This window comes from Panthera onca, chromosome C1, assembly GCF_046562875.1.
Source record: "Panthera onca isolate mPanOnc1 chromosome C1, mPanOnc1 haplotype 2, whole genome shotgun sequence".
In the NCBI taxonomy this organism is placed as follows: Eukaryota; Metazoa; Chordata; class Mammalia; order Carnivora; family Felidae; genus Panthera; species Panthera onca.
The window spans coordinates 126,698,676-126,726,660 of NC_138346.1; the positions used below are offsets into that span (position 1 = coordinate 126,698,676).

General features: G+C 41.4%; 1 protein-coding gene and 1 long non-coding RNA gene across 3 annotated transcripts; one reads left to right on the plus strand and one right to left on the minus strand.

The window, feature by feature from the left end:
* Positions 1-103: 103 nt before the first annotated feature.
* On the minus strand, positions 104-9,815 carry CHIA (chitinase acidic). Its single transcript, XM_060621207.3, has 9 exons — positions 9,483-9,815; positions 7,413-7,469; positions 6,582-6,747; positions 3,953-4,077; positions 3,648-3,771; positions 3,180-3,365; positions 2,321-2,440; positions 2,093-2,234; positions 104-1,336 (listed from the first exon to the last, which is right to left on the minus strand). Exons 1-9 carry the CDS (start codon positions 9,557-9,559, stop codon positions 1,056-1,058), a joined length of 1,278 nt encoding a protein of 425 aa, XP_060477190.2. The 5' UTR covers positions 9,560-9,815; the 3' UTR covers positions 104-1,055.
* On the plus strand, positions 3,217-27,985 carry LOC132670799 (uncharacterized). 2 transcript variants are annotated; one of them, XR_013557438.1, is made up of 4 exons: positions 3,217-3,297; positions 8,857-8,903; positions 9,494-9,580; positions 27,632-27,985. It is a non-coding gene; the product is annotated as an uncharacterized LOC132670799 (long non-coding RNA). The 2 variants fall into 2 exon arrangements; XR_013557437.1 differs by lacking the exon at positions 27,632-27,985 and adding an exon at positions 10,677-10,869.

A 27,985-nucleotide genomic window follows, 5' to 3' on the forward strand; every position in this document is an offset into this window, starting at 1 on the left:
TCATTATATTGTTATTATAGATTCTTTTAGTTGCAATAAAGGAAACAAAGTTAAGCCAGCTTAAGCAGCAAAGAGGAATTTATCATATAGTGACAGAGGTGCTTCACCAGAGTCTGAAGGCAGAAAGGCATCTAAGTCTCAGGAAGGATCTAGAATCAAAAGGTGGAAAGCCATCTGTAAGTGTTCTCCAACTGGCATGGTGGCTTTTCTCTGTAGCTCCCCTTTGGTCTTCTTCTTGCTGTGTGCCCAGGGCAACTTCCCTTCTCCGCAGTCTCTCACTATAGCTCCTGAGTTTACGCATCCGAAAACAAGCCACTCTCAGGGTGTGACAGCCATTCCTTGTCTGTTGCAGACTTCAAGTGTTAATAATCTGATTGGCCCTCTTGATGTCCATCCTAGTCAATCAGCCAAGTCAGGCAAGGAGACCATGCAGTATAAGCACAGCAGTTGGTGACCACTGCCATGGTTTCAAAGAAGGGGAAAATCTCCTGATCAAGGGACATGGCTGGCCCATGGGGTAGGCAGACATTTCAAAAGGAGTCTATCTCACAGATCTTCCCAAAGCTGCCAATTTAGAAGGTGCTGGGCCAGGTTTGGGATCTTAACAGTTGTGAACACAATGCCCCCTGCTTCTGCTTTTTGAGCAAGCCACACAGGCTTGTGCTCCCTGGTCTCACAGAGTCACTTTGGCTCTTTCCCGAGGACAGTCACCAGGCTACGGACCTATTTTCTTCATGTCCTCATCCCATCCCAGCACCAAACATCCAAACATTTCCTCCCTCATGACAGCCTCCAGCCTTCACGCAGATCAACTGAGGCAAACAGAAGACTGTGAGGTTGTCGCTACCCCCCCACTTCCTTACACACTCTTTTGCTCTCCAACCCCTGCACAGACTGTATTTTCACATCTAGAAAGGTTTCCACCCAAATCACTTAAAACCAAGGACACTCATGTTTTGACTGATGGCTTTTATTGCAGAACTCTAGGCAGGAGCAAGATGCACTAAGCAAGGGAGACTGTTCCGAACCCTCGGGAATGGAGGCACAGGTCAGGTTTATGCCCAGTTGCAGCATTCACAGCTGGGGTCAAAGACAAGCCCCACCTGGCAATTCTGCTGGTACGTGACTCCATTCACGTACCTTCTGTGCCAGAAGGCATTTCTGTTATTCACCACGGGGTAGAGGCCGTTGGCTTTGCAGGCACAGAACCCACTACCCACAGAACTGCCTCCAGAGCTGCTTCCGGAGGAGATGCTCCCGCTTCCACTTCCGGTCCCACTTCCGCCGCTGGGAGGAGAGGTTACGGGCTCAACTGGCTTAGCAGGGCCGGTGCAACCCGAAATAGCACAAAGCAGATGAGTGGACCTGGAAGGGGCACCCAGATTGCCTTGAGGTGAGGAGACTAGTGGCCTTGAGGCGAAAGTCTGGAGGTGGAGTGCTGTTAGCTCAGGATCCCTGCCAGCGAGGAGATCACATGATTACTCCATATTCAGGAATTAGGAAGAGCTATAATTTCAAGCCACTCCAGTTTTAAATTGAAAACGTTCTCTCTTCTTAATGATGTCAAAATCATTAAAAAAAAAAAAAATCACTGAGCACCAGTATGTACCAAATTGTTTCTTAGGATCTGGGTATATGTGGCAAGCCAATAACCTCTGGGAGAAAAGTCTGGAAAAAAAATTAGGGACGTGGTATTTGTCCTGAAGTACAGACTAGAAACATGTGAGCAGTGCTGAAGGCTCTTGTTCAATCTCCAGGAGGGCTGAAAGAGACTATTAATGAGGGAGGGGTTCATAGAAAATAAATGCTTATATATTGAAAGTCAGCCTAATTTCTTGAGGCTTTCCTTTAAGATTTAGCCTACCAGGAAAACTCACCCAGGTAGGTCTGGCTTGCCATAAAAGCATAACATGGCTGACCTGGAAGTTCAAGGGTAGGGAAAGAATGCAGCACCTGTTTCAGCTGGGCAAGAGCAGTGAGGTGAAATGAGAAGTGACTCCCTGGACAGTGGGGGTGGGCAGACATTAGAGCTGCCTTTTGAGTTAGAGAAGGAGCATTTGTCTACCCTGGGCATCCTCCTGTTGTCACTTACTTGCACTCTGCAGTCCAAGGGCTTTCTTCAGGGTATTGATCAGGGGGAACTTGCCCTGGTTGCAGAAAGTGCCTGTGAAGTCATCAAGGTCTATGGCCCAGACCATGGCACCTCCAAAATTGTTCTCCTTAAGCCACTGAGCCTGCTTAAGGATAGAGGACAGCAGAGGTCATTTTACTTCCCTGGACTAAGGTTGGGCCCACAGCATGGCAGAGGGGCTGACCTTACCTTGATATCGAAGCTCTTGACATTATCATAGCCAACCCACTGGTTGCCCTGATAGGCATAAGGAACATCCTGAGGGGTGTCCCATGCCTGAGTGGCTCCATTTTTCAGGAAGGTACAGATCTTTAAAAAATCAAGAGATTCAAATCTTTTAAATGTGACTCCCATGAAAGAAAAAAAACAGACACTTGTTTCCTTGTTTTGTTTTTCTCATGTCTCTAATTGGGCGATTTTTCTGTTTTCTAGTTATGGGTTGTTATTTGCAGTAATTAAGATCAAGTTGCTTTTGAAATACTCTCGTTATCCCTACTCTTAATGCTTAATTTTGGGAGCCCACATTAATATGAGAGATATAGTTCTTTCATTCCCTTAGGTGCTAATGTAAATGACCTTAAATCTGCAATCTGATGCTTGAATATTGCACATTATAAGTGCTCTTCGGGCGCCTGGGTGGCTTGGTCGATTAAGCGTCCAACTTCTGCTCAGGTCATGATTTTGAGGTTTGTGAGTTTGAGCCCTGCATTGGGCTCTCTGCTGTCAGCACGGAACCCACTTTGGATCCTCTGTCCCCCTCCCTCTGTGACCCTAGCCCGCCTGTGCGTGCGCGCTCTCTCTCTCTCTCTCCAAAAACAAATAAACATTTTTTAAAAACTCTAAAAAAATAAGTGCTCTTCAGACTGGATTAGGTAAGTGAGTTGATTATTTAAACACTTGAAGCATTTAGAGTGATAGCTGTGTTTTAAGTAGATAAATAGTGGACTGAATGAGCGTTCAAGCTTTCTGCAGATTCTAGCCCTAAGGCTACCATTCAGCACAGCCCTGGAATTCACAGAATTTCCATTGTACAGCCCAGTCTGCCTACCTCATAGTAGGCCCAGAACCCAGACTGCCTGGTAGAGGGCCCAGGAGGACCAGCACCAGAGGTGGGGGCACCAATGCCAGTGTTGGAGGGGTCACTCAGGATGAAGGTGTGGCCGTAGGTAGGGAATTCAACGATAAGCTTCTCAGCTGGGGCCCCATTTTCCTTACAGTAGTTCATGACGTAATCCTGCAACGGCAGTGGGTTAGCCAGAGGCTCCACCCAGCTGATGACCCAACGCTTAGTGACATTAGTTTACTGTTCTAACAGGCAAAATTGTACGATGTTAATAACAGACAGGTAATATTTCTTCAAAACATTTTGGTGAAATCATAGTTAATGGGATATGATCAGCCACTAAGGAGCATAGTTATCCAAGTGAGACATTTGCAGAATTTTCTTTGTCCCCGAATCTCCATGTGATTTACAGCCTCATCTCTGGTCTTCATGTGCATGCGTGCAGAGACTTACCACATTGAGGTAGGCGTTGCTGCCCTTGTCAGTAGGGTATTTGTACAGGGGGCTGTTCTCTGCAGTGTAGCCCTCCCAGGAGCCATGGAGGTCATAGGTCATGACATGGATGTAGTCTAGGTACCTGGGGTGGGGTAAGGGATTTAAAAACATTTCTGATGGTCATCTTCCACACATATGCAGGCAAGCGATACCACTTCCAAAGCCTCCTAAACAAGGTCCCTGAATAGCAAGTCAGACTAAGGACAAGTCTACCTTGCAAAAGAGGGAGCTACAGGAGTTTGAGGATAGGGGGAATCACTCACTGGGACAGCTGGAGGATCTCATAGCCAGACTGGATGTTGGAGATGCCAGCAGCTACTGCAGCAGTGACCGTCAGCCTGGGACTGTTGATCTGCTTGGCCTCCTGCTCAAAAGCTTCACGCATTTCCTATAGAATAAGCAAGCACTGTAGGTCATCTATGAATCTGATTTTAGCTCCTTGAATAATCATAATAGGTATGTTTGTATAATGCTTTTCTTTTTCAAGATGTTTCCATGTGTTTTATCTTACTTTTTAGTCTTTCAATATCCCGATAACGTGCATAGTATTGATGATACCAGTCCATTTTAGTGGTATCTAATATGAATAGAAATTAGACATTTTCACCAAAGTCCCACAGCAAGTTAGTAGCCAGGTCATGACCAGAATGCAGGTCCCAGATGACCAGTCAGAGCTCCACTTATATCACTATACTTTGAACTCACAGTTGCTGCAGGAACTTATATCCAGCTTTTAGCGGTATAGATGTTGCTTCCCTTCATCCAGTAAATGAACTACTTTGGAGGACTGACATCCCATCAAATGAAACGCTGATTTGGCCAGTAAGGGAAGTGGCTACAGCCAGGTGATAGGTTCCCATTCAGCCCTAGCACCTTTATTTTGTATGACTCTAATCTCATTCGGAGGACTGGGTTCAGTTTTTATAACTGTGTTCTTAGGGTGTGCCAGAGTGTGTTCCACGGAAGGGTGGGTCTGAAAACTGTCGTGTGGTACTGGTTAAAGGAAGTAGGATATTTAAACTGGAAGAAGAGAAATTATAGGTGGGATGTTGTAGCTGTCTGCAAATATTGAACTGATAGATTACAGAAGGTGTTTTTTTTCTTGGTTACTTTAGTGGGTGGAGCTAGAACCAATGACTGGAAGTTATAAATTATGATTGGAGGCATGTTTCGGCTAAGAATAGAGATGTTCTTTCTGATCTCTCGAGCTGTTCAACAAATAAGTAGATTGACTTTTCAACTAGTGAGTTACTTAATATTGAAGCCCTTGGAGGCTGGCTGATGATCTGCTGTATGGAATAGTATAGGAAGAATCTCTGCTTGCCTAGGTGGCTCAGTCAGTTGAACATCTATCTGACTCTTGATTTTGGCTCAGGTCATAACCCCAGGGTTGTGGGATCGAGCCCCACGTTGGGGCTCCATGCTAGTGTGGAGTCTGCTTAAGATTCTCTCTCCCTCTGTCCCTCTTTCCTGCTATCATGTTCTCTCTTTCTCTCTCTAAAATAAATAAAATGAAAAAAAAAGTTAAAAAAAGAAACTCTCTATTTTGAGAGGGTAAATTTAAAAATTATCCTTGGATCTTCTTACTCCATTCACTTTTCCTTGGTGATCTCTGAATTATCTTCCTCTTCTGATGACTTCAATACAGTATATCAAGTCAGGTTCTTTGTCCTGAGCTCTAGATTGGTCTTCATTCAGTGACTACTGGGCATTCTTATAGGAGGTCCTATAGACTCCTCTCATTCTTCATGTCCAAAGACAAATTCATGAGTCCTCCTTGTTCCAAATCTACTCTTTTTGTATTTACATTTTAGTTAAGAGGACAAGAAGGCACTCCTTAAAGTCAGAAACTGGAAGCCATATCTTTTCCACTTTCAATCGGTGTCCAAATCCAATTGATTGTACCCTTGCATACTTGCCCTTTCTGTCCTCTGTTCGGTTCCCTTGGCATCTCTTGCTTGACTTACTGCAATAGCCTAACTGTATCCCTGCCTTCCTACCTCCTTTGAATTTGTCCTCCATGGTTAAGCCAAGAGTTGTCTTTCTAGAACACAAGTTTCATCCTATCTCTCCACTACTTTCAAAGCTGCCCCATAGCCTTGAGAGTAAAGTCCAAATTCCTTAACGTAATGTACAAGTCCCACATGGTTTTATTCCTGTGCACGTGTGGCCTCACAATCGTCCCTCTGTCTTCATCTGTGCAGTCCCCATCTTCGCTTCGTTGCTAATACTAGTTGCTTTCAAGACTGAGCTCAAGCGTCACTTTCTCTAGGAAACTCTTCCTGATCCTGCCCCAGAGCAGAATTAGGTTGCCTCTGTGCTGCTTGATCAAAGCATACTGTAATTGTTGGTTGTTTTCCAACCTTCCACCTCATTTCATGTTCCCTAAAGCCAAGGATTATCTTATTCTTATCTCCAACCTGACACCTCACCCAGTGTCTGGGACAGAGTGAGTAAGTGCTCAGTAATAACAGACAGTCTCGTAGTGTAATGGTTAGAAGCAGTGGGCTCCGTAGCCAGACCGCATGGGTAATTATGACACCTGCTAGGCGTGTGATATGAAGCAAGTTACCTAAACCTTAGCTTCCTCTGTAAAATACAGATTATGGTACTTATAGCATCTAGATCATAGAATAGATGTACAGGTGAAATGAGTTATAATTCTTAGAATAGTAGAATACAGTAGAATAGTGCCTGGCATGTAGCACACATGTGTTGTTGTTATCCTTATGAAAAGCTTCGAATGAAGGCATGCTATCTAAGAATCTTTGGGATGCAAAGATTCTGTCATTCTAAATTCCAGTTTAGTTGCACTTGGGAACCACCAGATTATCACTGGAAGGAATAGGCTTTGAATCTTCTTGGGCTAGAGATTGCCACATCTCTCCTCACCTGCACCAGGACGGTGAAGAGATGCTTGTCCTGAGGGGGGCTCCCACAAGAGCCAGGGTACTCCCAATCAAAGTCCAGCCCATCAAACTCATACTGGCGCAGGAATTTGATGACCGAGGCAATGAAGTTCTGGCGGTTCTCAGGAGTGGAAACCATGGCAGTGAAGCTGCAGGAGACCCAAAGAACAAACACAGGGTGAGGGAATGCCTTGGCGGTCCCAACACTTTGTAGTAAAATCAGACTTTTATGTTTCTGCCTCAGAGCCCTTCACGGAGACCCACAGCCCAGATGTACGTATGGTTCTGGCTTTCTCCTGTCCTTTGTAATCAGTATTCCGCCAGCCGTGGAATCTCAGCACTCCATTTATTTTGTGATCCACCCGGCTCTGAGCTTTCTCCTAGGTTGCGCTTGTTGCTTTGAACACATGGTTACCCAGCTCACTGTGTTCTCTCTCCAGATAGCCCCCCAAGTTCATATACCTTCAGAAAGTCTTTTTTATTTGCCTGACTTTCTCTTCTTTTCCCTCAGGAGGTAAATAGAAGCACTATAACACCCTTTGCAGGGGTTGTGTTTTTGAAATACTCTAAGAAGAGGTCGTTTTGAAATCTCCGTAACTAAACCCCTGTGAATGGAATCTCAGAATATCCATCTAAATGTAAACATATAAAATAAATTGTGTTCTACCTTAATATTGCTATTCTGGTAATTTATTCCAGTAGCCTGTTTGTTTAATGTGGATCCTTCATACCCTGTCTTAGATTGTGAAGTCTAAAGAAACACAGCTTGTTTTCAATAGCAAATGAACACTAGGCTCTCCCACAGAGGACTTACAGGGCAGTTCCAAAGTTCCAGCCTCCAATGGCCAGGAGAGTTTTCAGCTGGCTGTTCCTATAAAGCAAAGGGTAGAAAAGAGAAACTTCAAGATCCATGAATCCTTCTATTTAAAATTATATCGCTTTACTATTGGGTCTGGTCATATACTTTGATGTTGCCTTGATAAGATATTCTGTAGGATAATTTTCCTTCACTACTGAAGACTTTCTTTATAAAAATTGTGTTGTTATTCAATACTTAGTATAATACTAAGTGAAATAAGTCAGTCAGAGAAAGACAAATGCCATATGATTTCAAACATGTGGAATTTAATCAACAAAACAAATAAACATAGAAAAAAGAGACAAGTAAAAAACCAGACTCATAACTACAGAGAATAAAATGGTGGTTGCCAGAGGGGATGTGGGGGGCTGGTGGGGAAGATGGGTGAAATAGGTGAAGGAGACCAAGAGTACACTGTATCATGATGAGCACTGAGTAATGTATAGAATTGTTGAATCATTGTATTGCACACATGAAACCGATATAATTACGTTAATTATATTTCAACGACAAAAAAAATTGTGTTGTTACCATAAATGCACTCAAGGGATGTCAGGATGTCTCAGTCAGCTGAACATCTGACTTTGGCTCAGGTTATGATCTCACGGTTCATGGGTTCAAGCCCCACATTGGGCTCCACGCTGACAGTGTGGATGGAGCCTGCTTGGGATTCTCTCTCTCTCTCTCTCTCTCTCTCTCTCTCTCTGCCCCTCCCCTGCTTTTGCTCTCGCTCTCAAAAATAAATAAACATTAAAAAAATAATAAATGCACTCATAATTCTTTAGGGAAGTCCAAATTATGGGACTGGATTTTGTAAAATTAGGAATCGAATAGCAATAATATATATAAAACTTAAAAGCATAATTGAACCATATTCTATTCCATCAGATGACATATTGCTTGAGCTTAATTGCTTTCTCAGCCTCCAAGATAATGAATATAAATCAATTGCTTAAAGTTATGTACACTTTCTGGAATAGCAGTTCTCAAACAGTTCATACAAGAATGGAGTGCAAGTGTCAGAACGGGAAAACATTAAAATTCTGGGTTTCTAGCCTCTTTCTCAGAGATTCTGATTCGTTTGGATTGGGAGAGGGTTTGGCATATTTATCAGGTGCCCCGTGTGATTTTGATTCACAGTCCATGGATCACACCTCAAGAAATACCACTCTAAAGGAGTTTATTTCCTGTTTATCATAACTTAAATTCTAGTAGCTACATTCAAGACAATACCACTACTGATTATAGCAATGGCCTATAGCCTTATTTTTCTCCTAGAAATAGCTAAATTGAACAAATCAGAAATTAGAAGATACTAGGGTTATCGTTTCTTTGTTTTGTTTCATTTTTACACAAATAGAACTTTTAAACTACAGTAGACACTTCTGATTTTTTTCAGTTCAGTGATGTCTGATCTTCAGTATCTTCCACCTCCTGCTTTCTGATGTGAGTAGTTAAGATGGCTTGCAGCTTCTTGGGTCATAAAAAAAAAAGATATTGACAGGGAATCAAAGACACAGACCTGATATATTTTTTTTTTTAATTTTTTTTTCAACGTTTTTTTTTTAATTTTATTTTTGGGACAGAGAGAGACAGAGCATGAACTGGGGAGGGGCAGAGAGAGAGGGAGACACAGAATCGGAAACAGGCTCCAGGCTCCGAGCCATCAGCCCAGAGCCTGACGCGGGGCTCGAACTCACGGACCGCGAGATCGTGACCTGGCTGAAGTCGGACGCTTAACCGACTGCGCCACCCAGGCGCTCCAGACCTGATATATTTTGAATACCTTCTAGAGAAGGCAATGTGTTATGTTATCTATATGTCTGCTACTTAAAGTATAGTTCCTGGACCAGAAGTATCAGCATCATCCGGGAGCTTGTTTGAAATGCAGAATCTTGGTCTCCACCTCAGTCTTGCTGTCTCTGAACTCATTTTAAGAAGATCCCACATGAGTTGTTTCCACATTTATGTTTGGGAAGAACTGACCTAGGAGATAACCAAATTAGATATCTCCCTCTCTCTTACTTGTTTTTCAGGCCGTTGAAAGCTTGATAGAAAGTCACATCATCCCATTCAGTGGTGGTGATCTCGTTGTTCCGCATCCCAGCAAAGGCATAGATCAGGTGAGTACAGAGGCAGGGGTCAATGTCATCAGGCTTGAAGCGCCCAGGCCTGGCTGGTACTGGGCCCAGTTAGTGAAGTAGCATGTCAGCTGGTAAGCAGAACCTGAAAGTAGTAAGAAGTGAAAACAATGACCTGATGTAGGTGTCACTGAAATGCGCTGTGAATTTTGGCCCTGCCTCTGTTTCCCTCCCTTTGCCTCAATGCCTGATCTCTGTGTGGTGGTGCTGAATGTAAATACCCTTGCAGATGAGTTCAAAGATTCTAGTTTGGAAACTAGTGACTGGCTTGGAGTTGGTTATTTTCCACTTCAACAGATTCATTTGGGAATCTTAAGCCTAAGAACCACTTATGAAAATATGTCCGGTAGTCCTGTGAAGCCCGGTGAATACCAATTTATAATGCCCGGTGGTCATGCTAAAGAGAATAGCAGTGACAGCCAATCCAAAACAACAGATTTTCTCAATGTCAAACCCATCTGTCTGTGAAGTAGACAGTAGTTCCCTTTCCCTCATGTGGCCTATCTCTTGATTTACTTAAAAAAATACATTAATCGACAATTGCATTATGAGTAATTTATAAAGATTTGTGGTTTATGGTAGGAAAAGGTAAAAGACAGAGTTCATGACTTACCTAGCTGAGCACTCAGCAGAAGGGCCAGACCTAGAGTGAAAGAAAACACATGTGCTCTGTACCAATTGTCTGTATCCTGTAGAATCTAATTCTGAGGCCTTGGGTGCCGTCTTATGTGCCATAGATTGTTATAGCCCAGTGACACTTGTGGATTATGCCGAAGAGTAGGCTTTTCAGTGAAGGCACCAATAGATTGACACTTCCCTCCTCTTAGTCAAAAATGGCCACGGTGCTCTCTTCTTCCACCTTCCATGTCAGTAATAAATGTCACTGAATGCAGAGTTCAAAGTCTACTATCTATGGAAGATGTACTTACTGAAATTACCCAGAATGTACTGTACTCAATGAGTACACATCCATCCATGCTTCACCTCCCTGAACTGGGGAGTACAGCCTTCCACAGACAAGGCATCCTCTAAAGCAGTGAATTCAATATCTCCTGGGGCTTGGATTTTTTTTTTTTAGAACCACCTTTTAGGAGCCCTTACGGTAGAAGAGAAGAACCATGAACTGTGAGGCAAGACTCCAGATGCCTCTCCCTGATTCCACCAGAGCACTTCGGGCATCATTGAACTACAGTTTTCATTTAGAAAAGGTTCTGAAACTATAAAAAGTTTGTAAATCACAGCTCTAGAACAACTAATAAACTATGGCTATAGCTTGGCTCTAAGCAATTTACTCACTTAACCCCTTTAAATGACTGAATTTCTAGCTGACATTTTTATGATACATTAGCAACTCAGTAGGATAGTAGGGGAGAAAAGAGAAGTAACCCTCAAAACAGCAGAACATAGATAACTTGCATAATTCTATCCCCGTTCCTACTAACTTTGATACCTGGAAAAGTTAGACCAAGGACGCAAGCATGTAAATAAAAATAATAGCAATTAAAATGAGGCGGTGCAGGAAGATGAATGGAGAACAAGAAACCATCGATAAGGGATGAGAAAGTCAGACAAAGCATTGGAAGAAAACAAGCCTTTCTTTTAGGAGCATGCCCATGGTATCAATGAGGGTAGAAATGTTACTAGAGTCAACTGAAATTAAGAGAATATGATTTGTGTATGTCAGGATTCTCTTGGAAATTTAAAATGATGAAAGAAGAATGGAAGAGCCTAGGGGCGTAATGCGAAGGCTATCGGATCCAGAGAGAAGAGGAAATCAGGTAAGAGTAAGGCTCTGTCTCTGACTGGAGACTCACCTGTGAGGAGAATAAGCTTTGCCATGGCTGTCATTGGTACTGGTCTGGCAGAGAGAGCCTGGATTTGCTTTTTATACCATCTGAGTCCCAGGTTATCACGAGGGATTCCAAGTGGAGAGCAATGAACTCAGATGTGTATATAGCTAATCAGTAGATCAACAGATCTCCGCTCCTACAGACACTACACCTTAGACCTGCAACCTACGCTCCCCCACAACCACCACTTTCTCTGCTCAGTAACAACAAAGCAATGCTATGACCCCTAATAAGGTGGTGGAGACCATCACAATGGAAACCACCAGCTTAATAGCTTTTATGGCAGTTCCCAGGGCTGATAAGCATCTGGTTAAACATTCTGATTACGTTTTTGTGTTGTGGACATTTAGTGCCTGGCATCAAAGCATGTCTTTATTGGAAAGTAAATAATAAAAACCCTTAGAAGTTATTAACTGTTTTAAAACCTTTTTTCCTCATGGAATTTTTCATGTATAATTTGTACAATCAGTACAAACTTTCCATCTTTAGGTGCTACTTTCTGAACATTTTACCCACACCTGTTCTTAGGAATGACTTTGTCATGACTATATGATAATTTTATCTAAGAAGGTATGGTTTCCAAAATGTCCCCTCTGAAGGTCAATAAGAACTCGTTAGTGTTCCATAGTTCCAAATTACATCCAGAAGATGTTAAAAAAAATATTTTGTGTTGCCGATGGGTAGAGATGACAGTGATGATATTGAAAGGAATCTCTTTTAATAGAAATATTAACAGTTTGACTATGTCTAGAATTTTATGTTTGGAATTAATTCCAATCAACGTTTCTAAACATTATCCACTACCATTTATGACAGGATGGTCATAACTTTCCATTTTAGCCAAAATGGTCTATTTGTTGTCCCCAAACATGTCTTGTGTGCCTTTGCTTATACTGTCTCTCCACTCTTTGCCACAATGTCTTCTCCTTCTTCTCACTGCCTGCCCACTCTTCCAATTCTTCAAAGCCTAGCTCAGACCCTCTCTTTGAAGCTCAGTGATCTTGTCTTCCTCTGAAATATCTTAGGTACTCTAGTACATATTGTCTGTACCATGTATATGCTACTGTCTTGTACAATACCCGGAATGTAGTTGGTGGGCGTATGGGTGCCCATCATGGGATATCAACACCTTAGCCCACTTACTGTGAATGCAGACTGGATTCTCTATCACATTTAGAAACAAAATTGTACGTATTCAACCCAACGATAATTCGGTCATGAGCGCTTAGTTTCTACTCGCAGGACCAGAGAAGGTCGAGTAGAAATGCTGCCGTGGGGGTGTTGGTTGTGAAAATAATAATATCAACAAACACTATGTGCCAGAGATTGTTCTGCATGTTTATATCACTAAGAACTTATTTTTGCAAGTGACTAAAACCAACTCTAACAAGCACAGATTGGTATATTGGAAAAATATGAAGAAGCTCACAGAATCAAAGATAAGAATGTAGGGCTGCCTCAGAGAAGACAGAAATCAAGCCTTTCTTGGGGGAGTGGAGTGGGAGGAGGCCTTAGAATAAACCCTAATTTTATTTTTTATCTATGCATCATTCCACACAAGACCCAAAGTCCCGGGGGAAATAGTCTGTGTAGCTTTGAGCTTGTATCTGGCCCTTGATTAGGGAAAACACAGGGCACTTGGATTTAAATTTCCATCAGGAATGATCACAAAATGGAATTGTAAAAGAGTGGGGACAGTGAATACTGAGTGACTGAAAAATAATGAATGTTCATCAGAAGGTTCTACTTCATTATTTCATTTAGCCCATAAAAATGATTATTACTGTCACCCCAATTTTGTAGATAAGAAAATTGATCCAACAAATTGTAAGCACCAGATCCAACATTCAGTGCCAAGGTAGTTGCCTCCAGAATGGAAATCTCCTAGTATTTCCACTGCACTGCCTCCTTATATTAAGTAGGCTAGTTGGTGGTCCAAGTTGAACTGGGAAAGGCATTCCCCCAAGACACCCAGGAGAATATGGTTGGGATAAAGAGCCAGAACTGTGTCAAATCAAGGTTAAGTTAAGGATTTGCAAAAATAGCAAAGCCAGTAGTTTCGGGGTTATCTTGTTTGGCACTATCAGATCTGCTGCTGTTCAGATTTAGTGAGATATTTTCTACTGAATTGGGTGCCTCTTATCCTACATTCGTGACCTGCAGATAAAACACCCCTTCTTAATATCTCCTTAGGAGCTCCAGGTGAGTCCTTATCAAGCTTGCATCCCATCTGAGCACTTGAGTGTTGGCAAGAATTATAAGATTTAGAGAATAATAAAGGTTTGAAAGGGCTGCATTGTGTATCCTTCCATGTTATTTAATGTTTTTCAATAAGCATTATTTTTAGACTCTCAAATTGTACCATACACACGAGTTTAGATGTGCATTTAAAGAAAAATATTAAAATGAAGACCCTTGTTCCACTGCCCAGCTTAAAAGTGATAATATTATCTTTGAGTGTTACTCTGTATGTCCTTATATAACACTGTACTCAGTGTTTGTCATTCCCCTGAAGCGAGCGACTCTCCTGAATTTTGTGGTAACCATTTCCTTGCTTTATTTATAATTTCACCAAATATACCTATATCCCTAAATAATATATTCAATAGTTTTATAATTTTTATCATATTAGTAATATCCTCATTAGTTTTAATATGTTCATTAGTTTTGACTCTGTTTAAGTGAAATAATGCCAAGTGTATTCTTCTATTTCTTGCTTTTTTAGCTTAGCATTAAGTTTTCGAAATACATCCACATTGTTACAAGTAGCAGCTGTTTTCTTATTTTTGTAGCTGTATGGTATTCTATTATGGTGTTCTATTAAATGAATATGCCTCGATTCACTTATCCTTTCTGTATAGAGCAACATGTGGGTTGTTTCCAGCTTTTCCCTCTCTATGCTGTTACAGGCATCTCTTAACATGTCTCTTGGTGAATATTTGCAAATTTCTCCAGTGTTTATATTAAATTTTTTTTAATGTTTTATTTATTTTTGAGACAGGGAGAGACAGAGCATGAACAGGGGAGGGTCAGAGAGAGGGAGACATAGAATCTGAAACAGGCTCCAGGCTCTGAGCTGTCAGCACAGAGCCCGACGCGGGGCTCGAACTCACGGACCGCGAGATCATGACCTGAGCCGAAGTCGGCCGCCCAACCGACTGAGCCATCCAGGCGCCCCTCCAGTGTTTATATTAAATAAGATGGCCGCGTGAAACAGAACATGCATCTTAAAACTTGCTATTTAGCTAGACATCTTTTCTGAAGTATTTGTATCAGTTTGCACTACCAACAGCAATGTAGGAGAATTCCCATTACTCCACGTCTTTGCCAAAACTTGGTATCATCAGATTTTAAAATTTGTGTCGTGGTAGATAGTTTTTGTTTTTATCTCTCAAGTGACTAATAGGGTTGAGCATTTTTAAACATTTTAAACATTTATTATCCACTTGTGTTCCTTTTCTGTGAAATGTCCGCTCATGTCTTTTGCCCATTTTTCTTTTTTTTTTTAATTTTTAAAATTAATTTGAGAGAGACAGAAGGAGACAGAGTGAAAGTGGGGGAGGGACAGAGAGAGAGGGAGACACAGAATCTGAAGCAGGCTCCAGGCTCTGAGCTGTCAGCACAGAGCCTGATGCTGGGCTCAAACTCACAAACCGTGAGATCATGATCTGAACCGAAGTCAGTCGCTCAACCGACTGAGCCACCCAGTCTCCCCAATGTTTATTTATTTTTAAAAGAGAGAGACAGGGTGTGAGCAGGGGAGGGGCAGAGAGAGAGGGAGACACAGAATCTGAAGCAGGCTCCAGGCTCTGAGCTGTCAGCACAGAGCCCGATGCGGGGCTTGAACTCATGAACTTCGAGATAATGACCTGAGCTGAAGTCGGATCCTTAACCAACTGAGCCACCCAGGAGCTCCTCTTTTGCCCACTTTTCTGTTGGGTTGCCCACTAATTTATTAATTCTTTATAGGAGTGCTTTATATATTTAGAATTGTAATTATTTCTTCTCCCATCAGGGTCTTGTCTTTTCACTTTCTTCATGATGTCTTATGATTTTAAAAAGTTCTTAATTGTAATGTAGTCAAATATATACAACTTTTCCTTTATGGCTTACTTTTGTGTGTACGTGTACCTTATTAGAAAACAAAAAATCCCTCCCCACCCTGAGAATATAAATATTCTTTTTTATTTTCTTCTAAACTTCTAAATGTTGCCTTTAAATTTAAGTCCTTAATTCATCAAATTTGTTTTTGTGCATAGTGTATGGACAAATTTTATTTTGTTCTGTATGGGTAACTAGTTGTACCAGCATCGTTTATGTATAACCCATCTTTCTTACACTTATCTGAAATACCACTTCTATCATAACTCAAACCTGTCACATGTAATGTTATCTAGTCACATCTCACCCTACCACCCCCACCTCCTTTTACACACTCTGCTCTTATATCATCAGGAATGTCTTAGTCATCATGGCACTTTATGTTCCCATTTCAATTTTATAATTCACTTGTCAACTTTCATGAGAAACATCATTGGAATTTTGATTAGAATTACATGGGATGACACTGGGGAAAATTGAGATCTTTGTGGTACTGTCTTTCTATCCATGAATATGGGTTGTCTCTCAAACTATTTACACCTTTTGGGGTGCCTGGGTGGCTCAGTGGGTTAAGCATTTAACTCTTGATTTTAGCTCAGGTCATGATCTCACAGTTCGAGGATCGACCCCCACATCAGGCTCTGTGCTGACAGTGCGGAGCCTGCTTGGGATTCTCTCTTCCCCTCCCTCTCTGCCCCTTCCCTGCTCATGCACACACACTCTCTCAAAATAAATAAATAAATATTTAAAAATGTTTACATCTTTTAAAATGTCTGTTAAAAAGTAATACAGTTTTCTCCATAGTGGTTTTTCACATCATTTGAAAAAGGTGTATTCCAAGGTACTATATATATTCTGTCTCTGTTATAAATGGTATTATTTAAATGGCATTTTCTGTTTATTGCTTGTGTATATAAATGCAATTAAGTTTTATATACACATTTGAGTCCAGCAACATTATGAGGCATGCTTATTAGTTTACATAATTCTCTATGCTTTTGTTTTGTTTCCTATGTAGTGAGTCATATCATCTGAGAACAATGGCAGTTTTATTTTTTCATTTCTAACATGCATAGCTAAAGAGCTACCACATAAAAAAGCAATGAGAGACTGGCCCATGCGGTCAGTCTAAGTACGAGTGCCAATTTATTCACATACAAAGAGGGACACCACTGGCACAATGGTACAGCCACACCTGCCTGGCATAGTGGTTCCCCGTGGAACAGAACAGAGTACCAAAGTGGACTCTAGAATCATAGATTTGGTTTCCAACCCTGGTTCTCCTTCTTCCTAGGTGTGTACATTAGACAAGTTATTCCACCTGTTGGCCTTGGTTTCCTCACTCCTAACCTCTGGATAATAATAGTTCTTACAGGGTCATTGTGAGGATTAAATGAGATCACCTATGTAACTCACCTTGCACTGTACTTAGCACATCTTAGGTATTTAATACATTTTAGCCATTATTATTCTTCCCAAACTGAGGATCTGAAATCCTTGGATAGACAAGGAGCAATTATGGTTGCTGGTGGAGTTGGCACACTAGACTTTGTGTACGGATTAATGACATGTTTCAAATATGAATTTGTTAGTTTTCTAATATAGATTTTAAATAAAATACCAAGTCGTGAGAAAATTCTACTTGCTTTTTGCTGTATTTCCTCAGCTGGCAGAGGAAGAAAACTACTAATCCTCCACTACTATCCTCTGTGTGTTTGTAGAGGGGAGTATATAAATTAATTTTTTTTTAATTTTAGAAATGGTCCTACTTGAAAAAGGCTACCATTTGAATCTGGCAGGGAGGAAACAAAAGTGTTTCAGAAGTGGTGAATTTCCTGCTCTGGAGATGTTCAAGTATAGGCTGGAAGAGATCTAAGGTCACCTAGTAAAAGACTTTGATGGTCATAGACAGTAGATTTGCTGACTGTTAAGAGCCTCTTCTAACCCATTTGATTCTTACTATTCCTCCGAGAGGGAGGCAAGCTAGACTTTATTGTTCCTATATACAGACGAGGAAATGGAGAGTGAGAATTTGATGAAATTAAACAGTCAGATGTGTAGCCTGAACTGAGGCTCAGAGTTGCTGACTCCTAGTCAAGTATTTATCTTTCTTCTTGATGAATTTTATTTCTACTAATGCAGCCTAAGACTGTATTATCTTTTGCAACAACTTCATTGTGTGGTTCTTTCATATGGAGTTTCTTACACAAAACGGACACAAATCTCACTCACTGTGTGCTTGGGAAATAGATTTTTTTGTAACCCTATGCATATTTTCATTATATACATCATTGCGTTTTGTGTCACTTGTTTATAGTCTACATCTCCTACTAGTAGGTAAGCTCCTTGGAGGCAGGTACTATTTTTTATGCATCTCCATATCTCTATGATTTAGATAGTTCTTGGAATTTCAAAGATGAGACTACAAGTGATGTTGAGGAGGGCTATGACGCCTACCCCATAGAAAGGTGACTTCTTTGTATCCAGAACAAATAATGGACACAGAGTCCCAGAAGGGAATAGTGGAAAGCTAAATGGTTGGGTGAACTTTCTGCAGGGTGCGGGTGCCATTTTGTTGAGATCGGCTAAGGAAGATGCTCATTCATAAGGAGGAAGATCCCCTCATGGGTACAGTATACCAGCCAGAAAGTGTCATGGATAGCCAGGGTCAACCAGTCATTGATTGTTCTCCTTACTGATAAACATAAGCATTCTGTGGAGCTGAACAAGGCCATCATTGGGAGATGCACTACAAAGGCCAAACTATAACTGAGTAATGACTACAACATTGGTCCCAAGTCAGCTCTATTGACCACGGAGCCAGTAACATCCCAGAGGGAAAGAAATCTCCTGCATGGCCTACTAGGCCTAGTACCTACAGTCCTTCACTGACAGGGGCTTACATTGGCAGATACTGGGTGGGATAACTGGGTGGGATAACTCAATAAAATATTTTAAAAGGATAGTGACATTAGGAGATACCAGAATGGCTCCTGGCTCCTCCCAGTTGCACCTACTTCTGGACTATAGATGCAATGAGAGAAAGACAAATACCATATGATTTCACTCATATGTGGAATTTAAGAAAGAAAACAAATGAACATGGAGGGGGAGGAGAAAAACCAAGAATCAGACTCTTAACTATAGAGAACAAGCTGATGGTTACCAGGGGGAATGTGTGTGTATGTGTGCGTGTGGGTGGGGAAGGGGGGGTTTAAATAGGTGATGGGGCTTAAGGAGTGCACTTGTGATAAGCACAGGGTGTTACATGTAAGTGTTGAATCACTAAATTCTACACCTGAAACTAATATTACACTCTATGTTAACTAACTGGAATTTAAATTAAAAACTTGGAAAAAAAATAGATTCAGTAGCATGAAGAGTAACAAAAAGAGTCCACCATCTGTGAGAGTTGCATTTAAGAACTTGGGGCAACCTGATTGATAATTCTCCTAGGAGGATCTAATGCAAGAGAGTGGGAATGCATCACCACCCCACATCCTATGATTTCAGAGGTTTCCTTCCTACCTAGCAAGGGATTTTTTTTTCTACCTCCATAAATATCAATGGCATTTTTCTCATACCTGGGACCATCACCTAGGTGGGAATCTTGCACCAACACTTTCCCATTTCCGTGGTCATGCAATAGTTGGAGCCCTTCATTTGCACCAGCACCAGGGTAAGAATGGCTTCTCAGTGCCCACATGGCAGAGTATTGGACCCTGAGCAAGGGAAAGGTCATAGGCCAAGCTGCAATTGGGTAAACCATCAACAGCCAGGTAAAGATAGCAGAGACCCAGGCTATTCTCCACCTGTCCCTTAGTGCAGCAGTCCTGATTTCACAGTTGCTAAGACAGGTTTGGGGGAACAGAAAGAAATAGCTGTGGGAAGGGATATCTGGATTGGGTCCCCAAATCACAGTTGTTCAGCACCAGAAAACTTCCTGTCCTCAGACTCCTAGGTTCCTAACAGATGGCTGAGAACAGATGGACTGTTGCTGGGAATGGCTCTATTTAGGATATTTATAGCATTGGGAGAGCAATCCAGTTAGCATACCAGTTGGAGTGAACACTGGGCTTAAGCAATTTGTCTTTGTGTTGACGTATCTGCATTCTCTCACTCTCATCCTCTGTGGGTAATAAGAAACATGAAATAGCCATCAGATTAGGTTTGGACATTGTCTTAGTTTGCTCGGGCTGCCATAACAAAATACCATAGATTGGATGACTTAAACAACAGAAATTTATTTTCTCATAGTTCTGGAGGTTGGAAAGTCTAAGATCAAAGTTGTGTCAGGATTCAGTTCCTTGTGAGAGCTCTCTTCCTGGCTTACAGACAGTCACCTTCTGGCTGTATTGTCACAGGAAAGAGAGAGATAGAGACAGAGGCAGAGGCAGATCTAGTGTCTAGGGCACAGTTCCCTTGGATCACAGCTCCATCCTTGTAACCTCATTTAACTTTAATTACTTCCTTAAAGGCATTCTATCTCCAATACGATATCTCCAATGAATAATCCTCTCATGACCGTCTTATTCTCAGGTAGCCCACAACAATCTAGCAGACTATAAATCTAGGTCTGAGAGAGAGAGAGAGATCCTGGGCCTTAGATGTTGGGGTTTTTTACCTTCTTAATTACTGAAGAACCAAACTCCTCCTGGTGAGATTAGAACATAGGCTCTAACAGCAGAACCTTGGCTTTCAGCTCCACCCACTGTCTCAGTATCCAACGATTGGGACAACACTTGGCTTTCCCTGGTGTGATCTTAACCCTTGTGATTACAGCACTATTACTGGGTGGAAACTGGCTGAAGTCCTGATTCACATGTCAGCTCTCTGCCAGGATTAAACCCTAGGCCATAGGCTAGAGTTGGTGTCGAGAGGCATAAGGCCAACTTCTTCTCCAGGAGGCCAGCCTTCAGGGCATCGGTGAAGTTAATCATCACTCTTCAGCTGTCTTCCAAGAAAAACTTACAAAGAACCATCATAACTGAGACATATCTTGGTTAAATTGTTGAATTCTTCAGGCACCACAAAGAAAATGTATCAAATAACTTAAACTGTATGGGTTGATGAAGCAGTAGGAGGTACCCACGGACCCCAAACATCCCCACAACAATATTCGAGGCCAGAGCACAATGGAGCAATGCCTACTATCTAAGGCTAAGTTTCCCTGGAAGTAGTTCATGTGAGAGTAATTTATTTTGGTAGTGGAATCCAGGAAGCATGAATAAAAGATGGAAGAATGAAACAGGGGAAAAGGGAAAGACGAATACAAAAATATATTATTAAGTAGACCATTGCTAGGGGCAACTAGCCCCAGTCCCAGTCCCAGTCCCTTAGGACTGTCTTAGAAGTCTTATGAAATGTGTTTCTAGACCATCCAGAGAGGGAAAGTGGCAAGACCATGATCCCCTGACCCCCCAGGGATGATATTAATTCCTCTACATGTGCAAGTTGTCTGTGCTCTGGTGGAAGCCTATGTCTGAGAAGCCCCAGGTGGGAAGCCCGAAGTGCATGGCACACACAGGTGTGAAGCGAGGTACTATGACTCCATGAAGGTGATTGAAACTTATTCAGAGCTGGTTGCTGCAACCGTGACTGAAGGTAAAAGGGTAAAGCAGAGAGAATTTGAAATGGTGCTGAGAGGTTTTGTCTACATCTACAGAGTTCTGAAGAAAAGAAAGTATCGGCCTGTCCTGTCATACTCTGCCAAGGAATTTTGCAAGTATGAAAAGAACAGGCAGGCGTTCTCACATGTGAAGGGACCCAAAGACTGTAGCAGCCAAGGTGCTACTTACAAAAAGAGCTCAGCTGCAAAGTCAGTCAAGAAGAACAACGATGACAAAAAGTACAAGAAAAGCCATAGGAACAGAATTAGCTCAATATGCAACGCCAGAAAAATTAAAAAAAAAAAAAAAAAAAAAGAACTAATACAAAATTTTGAGGAAAAGAGTGAGCCCAGAGTTTTATGTCTAACAAGCTATTGATCAAATATAAAGCCAATGGTCAGGCATTTTCACAGCTGCGGGAAAATGGAAGACCACAGCTTCAGGCCTTTCATGGCAAAGAAAAATGAAACAAAGGAGGAAATGAATTAGAGAATCCAGTATTAGAGAAGCTGTAGTAAAAGTACTGGTCATGAGCATTTCATTCATTTAAACCTAAGAGTTTAGTTCTATTATAAAAGGAAGTGATATTAAAACTATTGCATAGGGGCGCCTGGGTGGCTCAGTCAGTTAAGCGTCCGACTTCAGCTCAGGTCACGATCTCACGGTCCGTGAGTTCGAGCCCCGCGTCGGGCTCTGGGCTGATGGCTCAGAGCCTGGAGCCTGCTTCCGATTCTGTGTCTCCCTCTCTCTCTGCCCCTCCCCCGTTCATGCTCTGTCTCTCTCTGTCTCAAAAATAAATAAACGTTAAAAAAAAAATTAAAAAAAAAACTATTGCATAAATGAAAATAACATAAAATCTGGAGGTGACAAGTATCGGAAGAGTGTTAGATGGTTAGTTTTCACACTCTAACATTGAAGCAGGAGCTTAAACACGTAAGTCCAGCTCCTAGTTTCCATTCTCTTTTCATTCTTAACCCATTTCTTTGCTTTCTTTTGAGGCACATCAGATCGGTTTGTGTATTCTGTCTTCAGTTGTTTTCCTTCCATTCTTTCTTGAACCGACTCCACTCAGGCTTTTGCCACTAAGCGGGGTATCACCTCTGTTCTTCATGATGACCCACATGTTGTTGAATCTAGTGGTCTACTCACGGACTGCATTTTACTTGACCTACTGGCAGTATTGGACACAGTTGTTCACTTTCTTCTCTTTCCAGACACTTGACTCTCTTGGTGTTCTCCCTCGTGCATCCATCCTTCTTGCATCTTCATTACTCTTTGCTACTTTTTTCTGATGCCTCTGGATATTGGAATGCCCAGAGCTCAGTCCTAGGACTCCTTGCTTTCCCTTTCCATACTCACTCTTTTAAAGATTTCATCCAGTCTATTGACTTTTGTTTTATTTTTAAAAAATGTTTATTCATTTTTTAGAGAGAGACAGAGCATGAGTGGGGGAGGGGCAGAGAAAGGGGGAGACACAGAATCCGAAGCAGGCTCCAGACTCTGAGCTGTCAGCACAGAGACCGACATGGGGCTAGAACTCACGGACCACAAGATCATGACCTGAGCGGAAGTCGGACACTTAACTGACTGAGCCATCCAGGGGCCCCTAGTCTATTGACTTTAAATACCAACTACATTCCAACCTCCCAGACATTCATGTCCAACTGCCTTCTTAACATATCCACTTAGAAAGCTAGTAGGAATCTTAATTCAACATGTCCAAAACTGAATTCATGACGTACTCTGAGAGCCCACTCTACCTTCAGCCTTCCTCATTTCAGTCAATGGCAACTCCATATTTGCAGTTCCTTGGGCCAGTATGCTGGAATTATCCTTGAATCCTCTTCTACCCTAGCCATATTCTGCATACAATCCATAAAGAAATCTGTTTATCTAAAGAAAAAAAAAGCTTTATTTATTTTTTTGAGACAGAGAGAGAGAGAGAGGGCACAAGTGAGCAAGGAGCAGAGAAAGAGGGGAAGGGAATCCCATGAGGGGCAGAGGGAAAGAGAGGGAGAGGGAGAGAGAGAGAAGTGGGTCTCACTCGAAGCGAGGCTCTTGTTCACCCAAAGTGGAGCTTGAGCTCACCCCATGCGGGACTCAAACTCACAAACCGTGAGATCATGACCTGAGCTGAAGTCAGATGCCTAACTGACTGAGCCACCCAGCACCACCCTCCCCTAAAAAGCTTTAAAACGCAGCCTAAATTCAATTGCTTCTGACCACTGCCTGCTGCTGCTACCCTACGTTGAGCCATCATTTCTCTCCTAGATTACCGCAACAGCCTCCAAACTACATTCTCAGCAAAGCAGCCAAATTATTTTAAAATAGAAGTCACATTTGTCTACTTAAAAGCCTTCAAAGTTTCCTGATTGCTTCAGAGTAAAGGCAGAAGTCTTTATAATGCTCTCTAAAGCCTTAAGCCAGGGTCAACAAGCTACTGTCTGAGAGCCAAATGTGACCAACCTATTGCTTATTTTCTTGTAACGTAGCCTGGGAGCTAAGAGTGAGTTTTACATTTTTAAATGTGTAGAAAAAAAATAAAAAGAACATTTAGTGACACATGAAAATTATACAAGATTCCAACTTCAGTGTCCATAAATAACATTTTATTGGAACAGAGCCATGCATATTCATTTATGCATGGTCTCTGGCTGCTTTCACCACTATTACAACAGCAGGGTTGAATAGTTGCAGTGAGACCATATGGCCCGCAAAGCCTAAAATATTTACTAACTGGCCCTTTACAGAAAAAGGTGGCCAACCGCTGCTTTAAACAATCTGCTCTCTCTTGACCACATCTATAACTTCCCCTACGACTCCTCTCCCTTTGCTCCCTTTTCTCCAACCAGACCGGTCTCCTTGCTGTTGTTCCTTTGCTACATCAGGAATTTTTTCTTAGGGCCTTTGTACTGATCTTTCTCTCCACAATACTGTCCCCCAGATAGCCACAAGGCTAACATTTTTGCTCTCTTATATATTTGCTCTGGTAATTTGTGAGCCCCGTGTAAAATGAAAACACGCAACTCCAGGTTCAAAAATGATTAAGGATCCAAGTGATGTTAACAACAGAGCATTAAAGCAAGCACAGTGGTCACGTGCCTAAGAAACTGGCTGGCCGTCCTATTTCAAACAGCAACCCCTCCCCGAGGAGCCTCCAGGCCCCCTCCTCTCCTCTGCACTTTTTATAACACTTTTCATCATCCAACGTACTACATGGTTTATGTATTTATTATATTTATTATTTAATATCTGTCTCCTCAGCTAAAATGTAAGCTCCATATGAACAGGGATCTTTCTTTCTTTCCTTTACTACTGCATTTCAAATACATAGTATTGTACCTGGAATATAGTAGGTGCTCAGAAAGTAAGTGTAATAAATTTTATTGAAAAAAGTGTATGAAATCCAGCAATTACCATGGTTTTATTTTATGTTATTCTTATTTTAAACTCAAATAAAACAAAATATACTTATTTATTAAAAAGAGCATTTCTGGGGCACCTGAATGGCTCTGTGAGTTAAGCTCTGACTCTTGATTTCAGCTCAGGTCATGATCTTGCAGTTTATGAGTTCGAGTTGCATGTTGGGCTCTGTGCTGACAGTGTGGAGTCTGCTTGAGATTCTCTCTCTCTCTCTCTCTCTCTCTCTCTCCCTCTCTCCCTTTCTCTCTGCCCCTCGCCTTCTCTCTCTCAAATAAATAAACTTTTTTTTTTAAAAAAAAGAGCATTTCTACTTGTGATTTACAAAATTTTTTCTGTCTGGCCAATTCTTCTTTCATTTGTACAAATATTGGCTAATAGGTACATAATATTAATAAGTACTCAGAAATATAGTTGATGGAATTAGCCCTCTAGGAAACTGCTGTTTGTATTTTGTAACTGTGTAGTATGTTCAGCTCCTAAGTTATGTACATGTATTATTTTGACAAAAACTAAAATTTAGATTTTAAAAAAGATAAAGGCTAAGAATTGAAAAAAAGTAGTATGAGTCCTCAGATTGAAAGTGACCATTTAGTATCAGGCAGAAGGGGAAAAAAATAAAACCACACCTAAACATAAAAGTAAAAATAAACGAAAATAGTGGAATTGCAGAACTTCAACGAAGAGAAGTGATAAAGGTTTGGTAAGAAGGGGAAAAAAGTAACATTGATAAAATTGACATAAACTTCAATGAATCCTTTTCTTACTTTCAAAACCCCTCACATAAAGCTCTTCAGAGCGGGTAGAACATTTTGCATTATTAGAGATGCAGTTTTGGTGGTAAACATGGGCAGAATTAGAAAAGAAGCCTTCACCTATGATTCTGTCCTGTTGATTTTATTCCAGGCTGCTATGCTTATTTGTGCAAAATTTTGGGTGCTGAGGGATCTCTGTCTTGCCAGGCCTGCATCCTCCCAGCATTATCTAGACAGAATTTTCTTGAATTCTGCTAGAATAAGAAAGTTGTGCAGTTTATCTGTAATATGCCTACTTACTCCAATCCTTTTATTTTTGTAGTTGGTGTTTGTCATTTGTGATCATCCAACATCTTTGCACACTGTACCTACTGCTGTTTGATCATTTCTTCCTTACGAATCCCACTTTCCCAACTAGAAGTCAGAAACTCATGTTTCCTGTCTCACTCACAGCTAGTGATCAAGCCTGTGACCTAGAATCTGGCAATCAGTGTGAGTCCTGGATTTCAAAGTAAGCAGCGTAAGAGGTGGCCATATATGTGAGAGAATCCACCTTCTAGGAAGTGCCATGGTGGACGTGACTTGTTCTTCCAAGGCAGCAATGCTAAGCTGCTGCCACCCAGTCCTGAGTGTCATTAGCTGTAGACAGTTGGACACTGTGCTATCTCAACTAGAGCCACCCCCACAGTAGACAAGCATTGTCTCCATCTCTCTCACTTTTCCAGAGATTCTGTGGGTCAAAACATATATTCTAATAAGTTCCATTATTGCTTGGATTAGCCAGAGTATAGTTTATTACTAAAAACTGAGAACTCTGGCCATGAATAAAAAGCCTTCAATTAACATTGCACTCAATGGTGAAAAGCTGAAAGCTTTCCCTGCAAAATCAGGAATAAGGCAAGTGTTCCCTCTTTTGCTCCTTCTGTTCAGCATAGTACTGGAAGTCCTAGCCAGGGACATTAGGCAAGACGAAGAAGTAAGGTTTTTCACAGCAACAAAACAATAAGCAAAATGAAAAGGCAGCCTATGGAATGGGAAAAAATATTGGCAAACCATAAGTTGGATAAAGGGTTAATATCCAAAATATGTAAAGAACTCATACAACTCAATAACAACAACAACCCCCCCCAAGCAGTCCAATTTAAAAATACACAAGAATGTTCAAAGAATCCATCTAAAGGGCCAAAAGGTGCATGAAGAGATGCTCAACATCACTAATCATCAGGGAGAGCCAAATCAAAACCATGATGAGATATCACCTCACACCTGTTAGAATGGCTGTCACCAAGAAGACAAAACACAATGTGTCGGTGAGGATGTGAAGAAATGGAAACCCTCGTGCACTGTTGGCGCGAATGTAAATTGGTTCAGCCACAATAGAAAAAAGTATAGAGGTTTCTCAAAAAATTGAAACTAGAACCACCAGCAATCTCACTTCTGGGTCAAAGGAAATGAAAACATGATACTGAAAGATATCTATACTCGTACCTCATTGCAGCGTTATTCACAATAACCAGGATAACGGAGACAACTTGTGTCCACCAACAGATGTACACAATATACACAAATACACACATACACACACACACAATGGAACACTATTCAGCCATGAGAAAGAAGGAAATCCTGCCATTTGTGACAACATGGCTGGATCTTGAGGATATGATGCTAAACGAAATAAGTTAGTCATAAAAAGACAAATACTGCATGATTTCACTTACATGAGGTACCTAAAGTAGTCAAACTCTGTGACACAGAAATCGGGATAGTGGTTGCCAGGGGCTGGGGGTGAGGGAAAAGGGACGGTTGCTGTTCATTGGGTATAGACCCAGTTTTTCAAGGTGAAAGTTTTGGAAATCTGTTGCACAATAATGTGATTAAGTTGGGGCGCCTGGGTGGCTCAGTCGGTTAAGCGTCCGACTTCAGCTCAGGTCACGATCTCGCGGTCTGTGAGTTCGAGCCCCGCATCGGGCTCTGTGCTGACTACTCAGAGCCTGGAGCCCGTTTCAGATTCTGTGTCTCCCTCTCTCTCTGACCCTCCCCCGTTCATGCTCTGTCTCTCTCTGTCTCAAAAATAAATAAATGTTAAAAAAAAAATTAAAAAAAAATAATGTGATTAAGTTAACTCTACTGAACTGTACATTTGTGGTTAAGATGGTAAATTTTACGCTATGCTCTTTAAAAAAAAAAACAAAAAATTTTAAGAACCCCAATTAATACAGCCTCCAGTTTTTAAGTTATTTAAACTCATATTTTAACTTTGCTTTGGATAATAAAGCTTTTTTTGTTTGTGTTGAGTTCAAGAAAGCCTTCTAAACAAGGTCTCTGAACAGCAGGCAGACCAAAGATGAGTGTCTCCTGAACAAGTGACACATGGAGGAGATGGGGAAAAGTCATCACTCACCAGGACATCTGGGGGAATCTCATAGTCAGACTGGATGTTGGAGATGCCAGCAGCTACCGTGGTGGTGACCATCAGCCTGGGCTTGTTAATCTGCTTGGCTTATTCATAAGCTTCACATGTCTCCTGTACATAGGAGAAAGTCTATGAACGTCAACTCTTGAGTTGATTTCCATGACCACTCTTTGAATTAAATTAATCTTTCCCATTCTTCATTCTTTAACATCCTCACTAGAATAGGATCCTTCATC

What these genes read in the sequence shown, in the direction of transcription:
- CHIA (XM_060621207.3), bottom strand. Translation starts at nt 9,559, where the DNA reads ATGCGGAACAACGAGATCACCACCACTGAATGGGATGATGTGACTTTC. An exon ending in TTCAACGGCCTGAAAAACAA is followed by an intron (nt 7,470 to 9,482) that starts GTAAGAGAGAGG and finishes TTTGCTTTATAG; the next exon opens with GAACAGCCAGCTGAAAACTC. An exon ending in TGGAACTTTGGAACTGCCCT is followed by an intron (nt 6,748 to 7,412) that starts GTAAGTCCTCTG and finishes GGTCTCCTGCAG; the next exon opens with CTTCACTGCCATGGTTTCCA.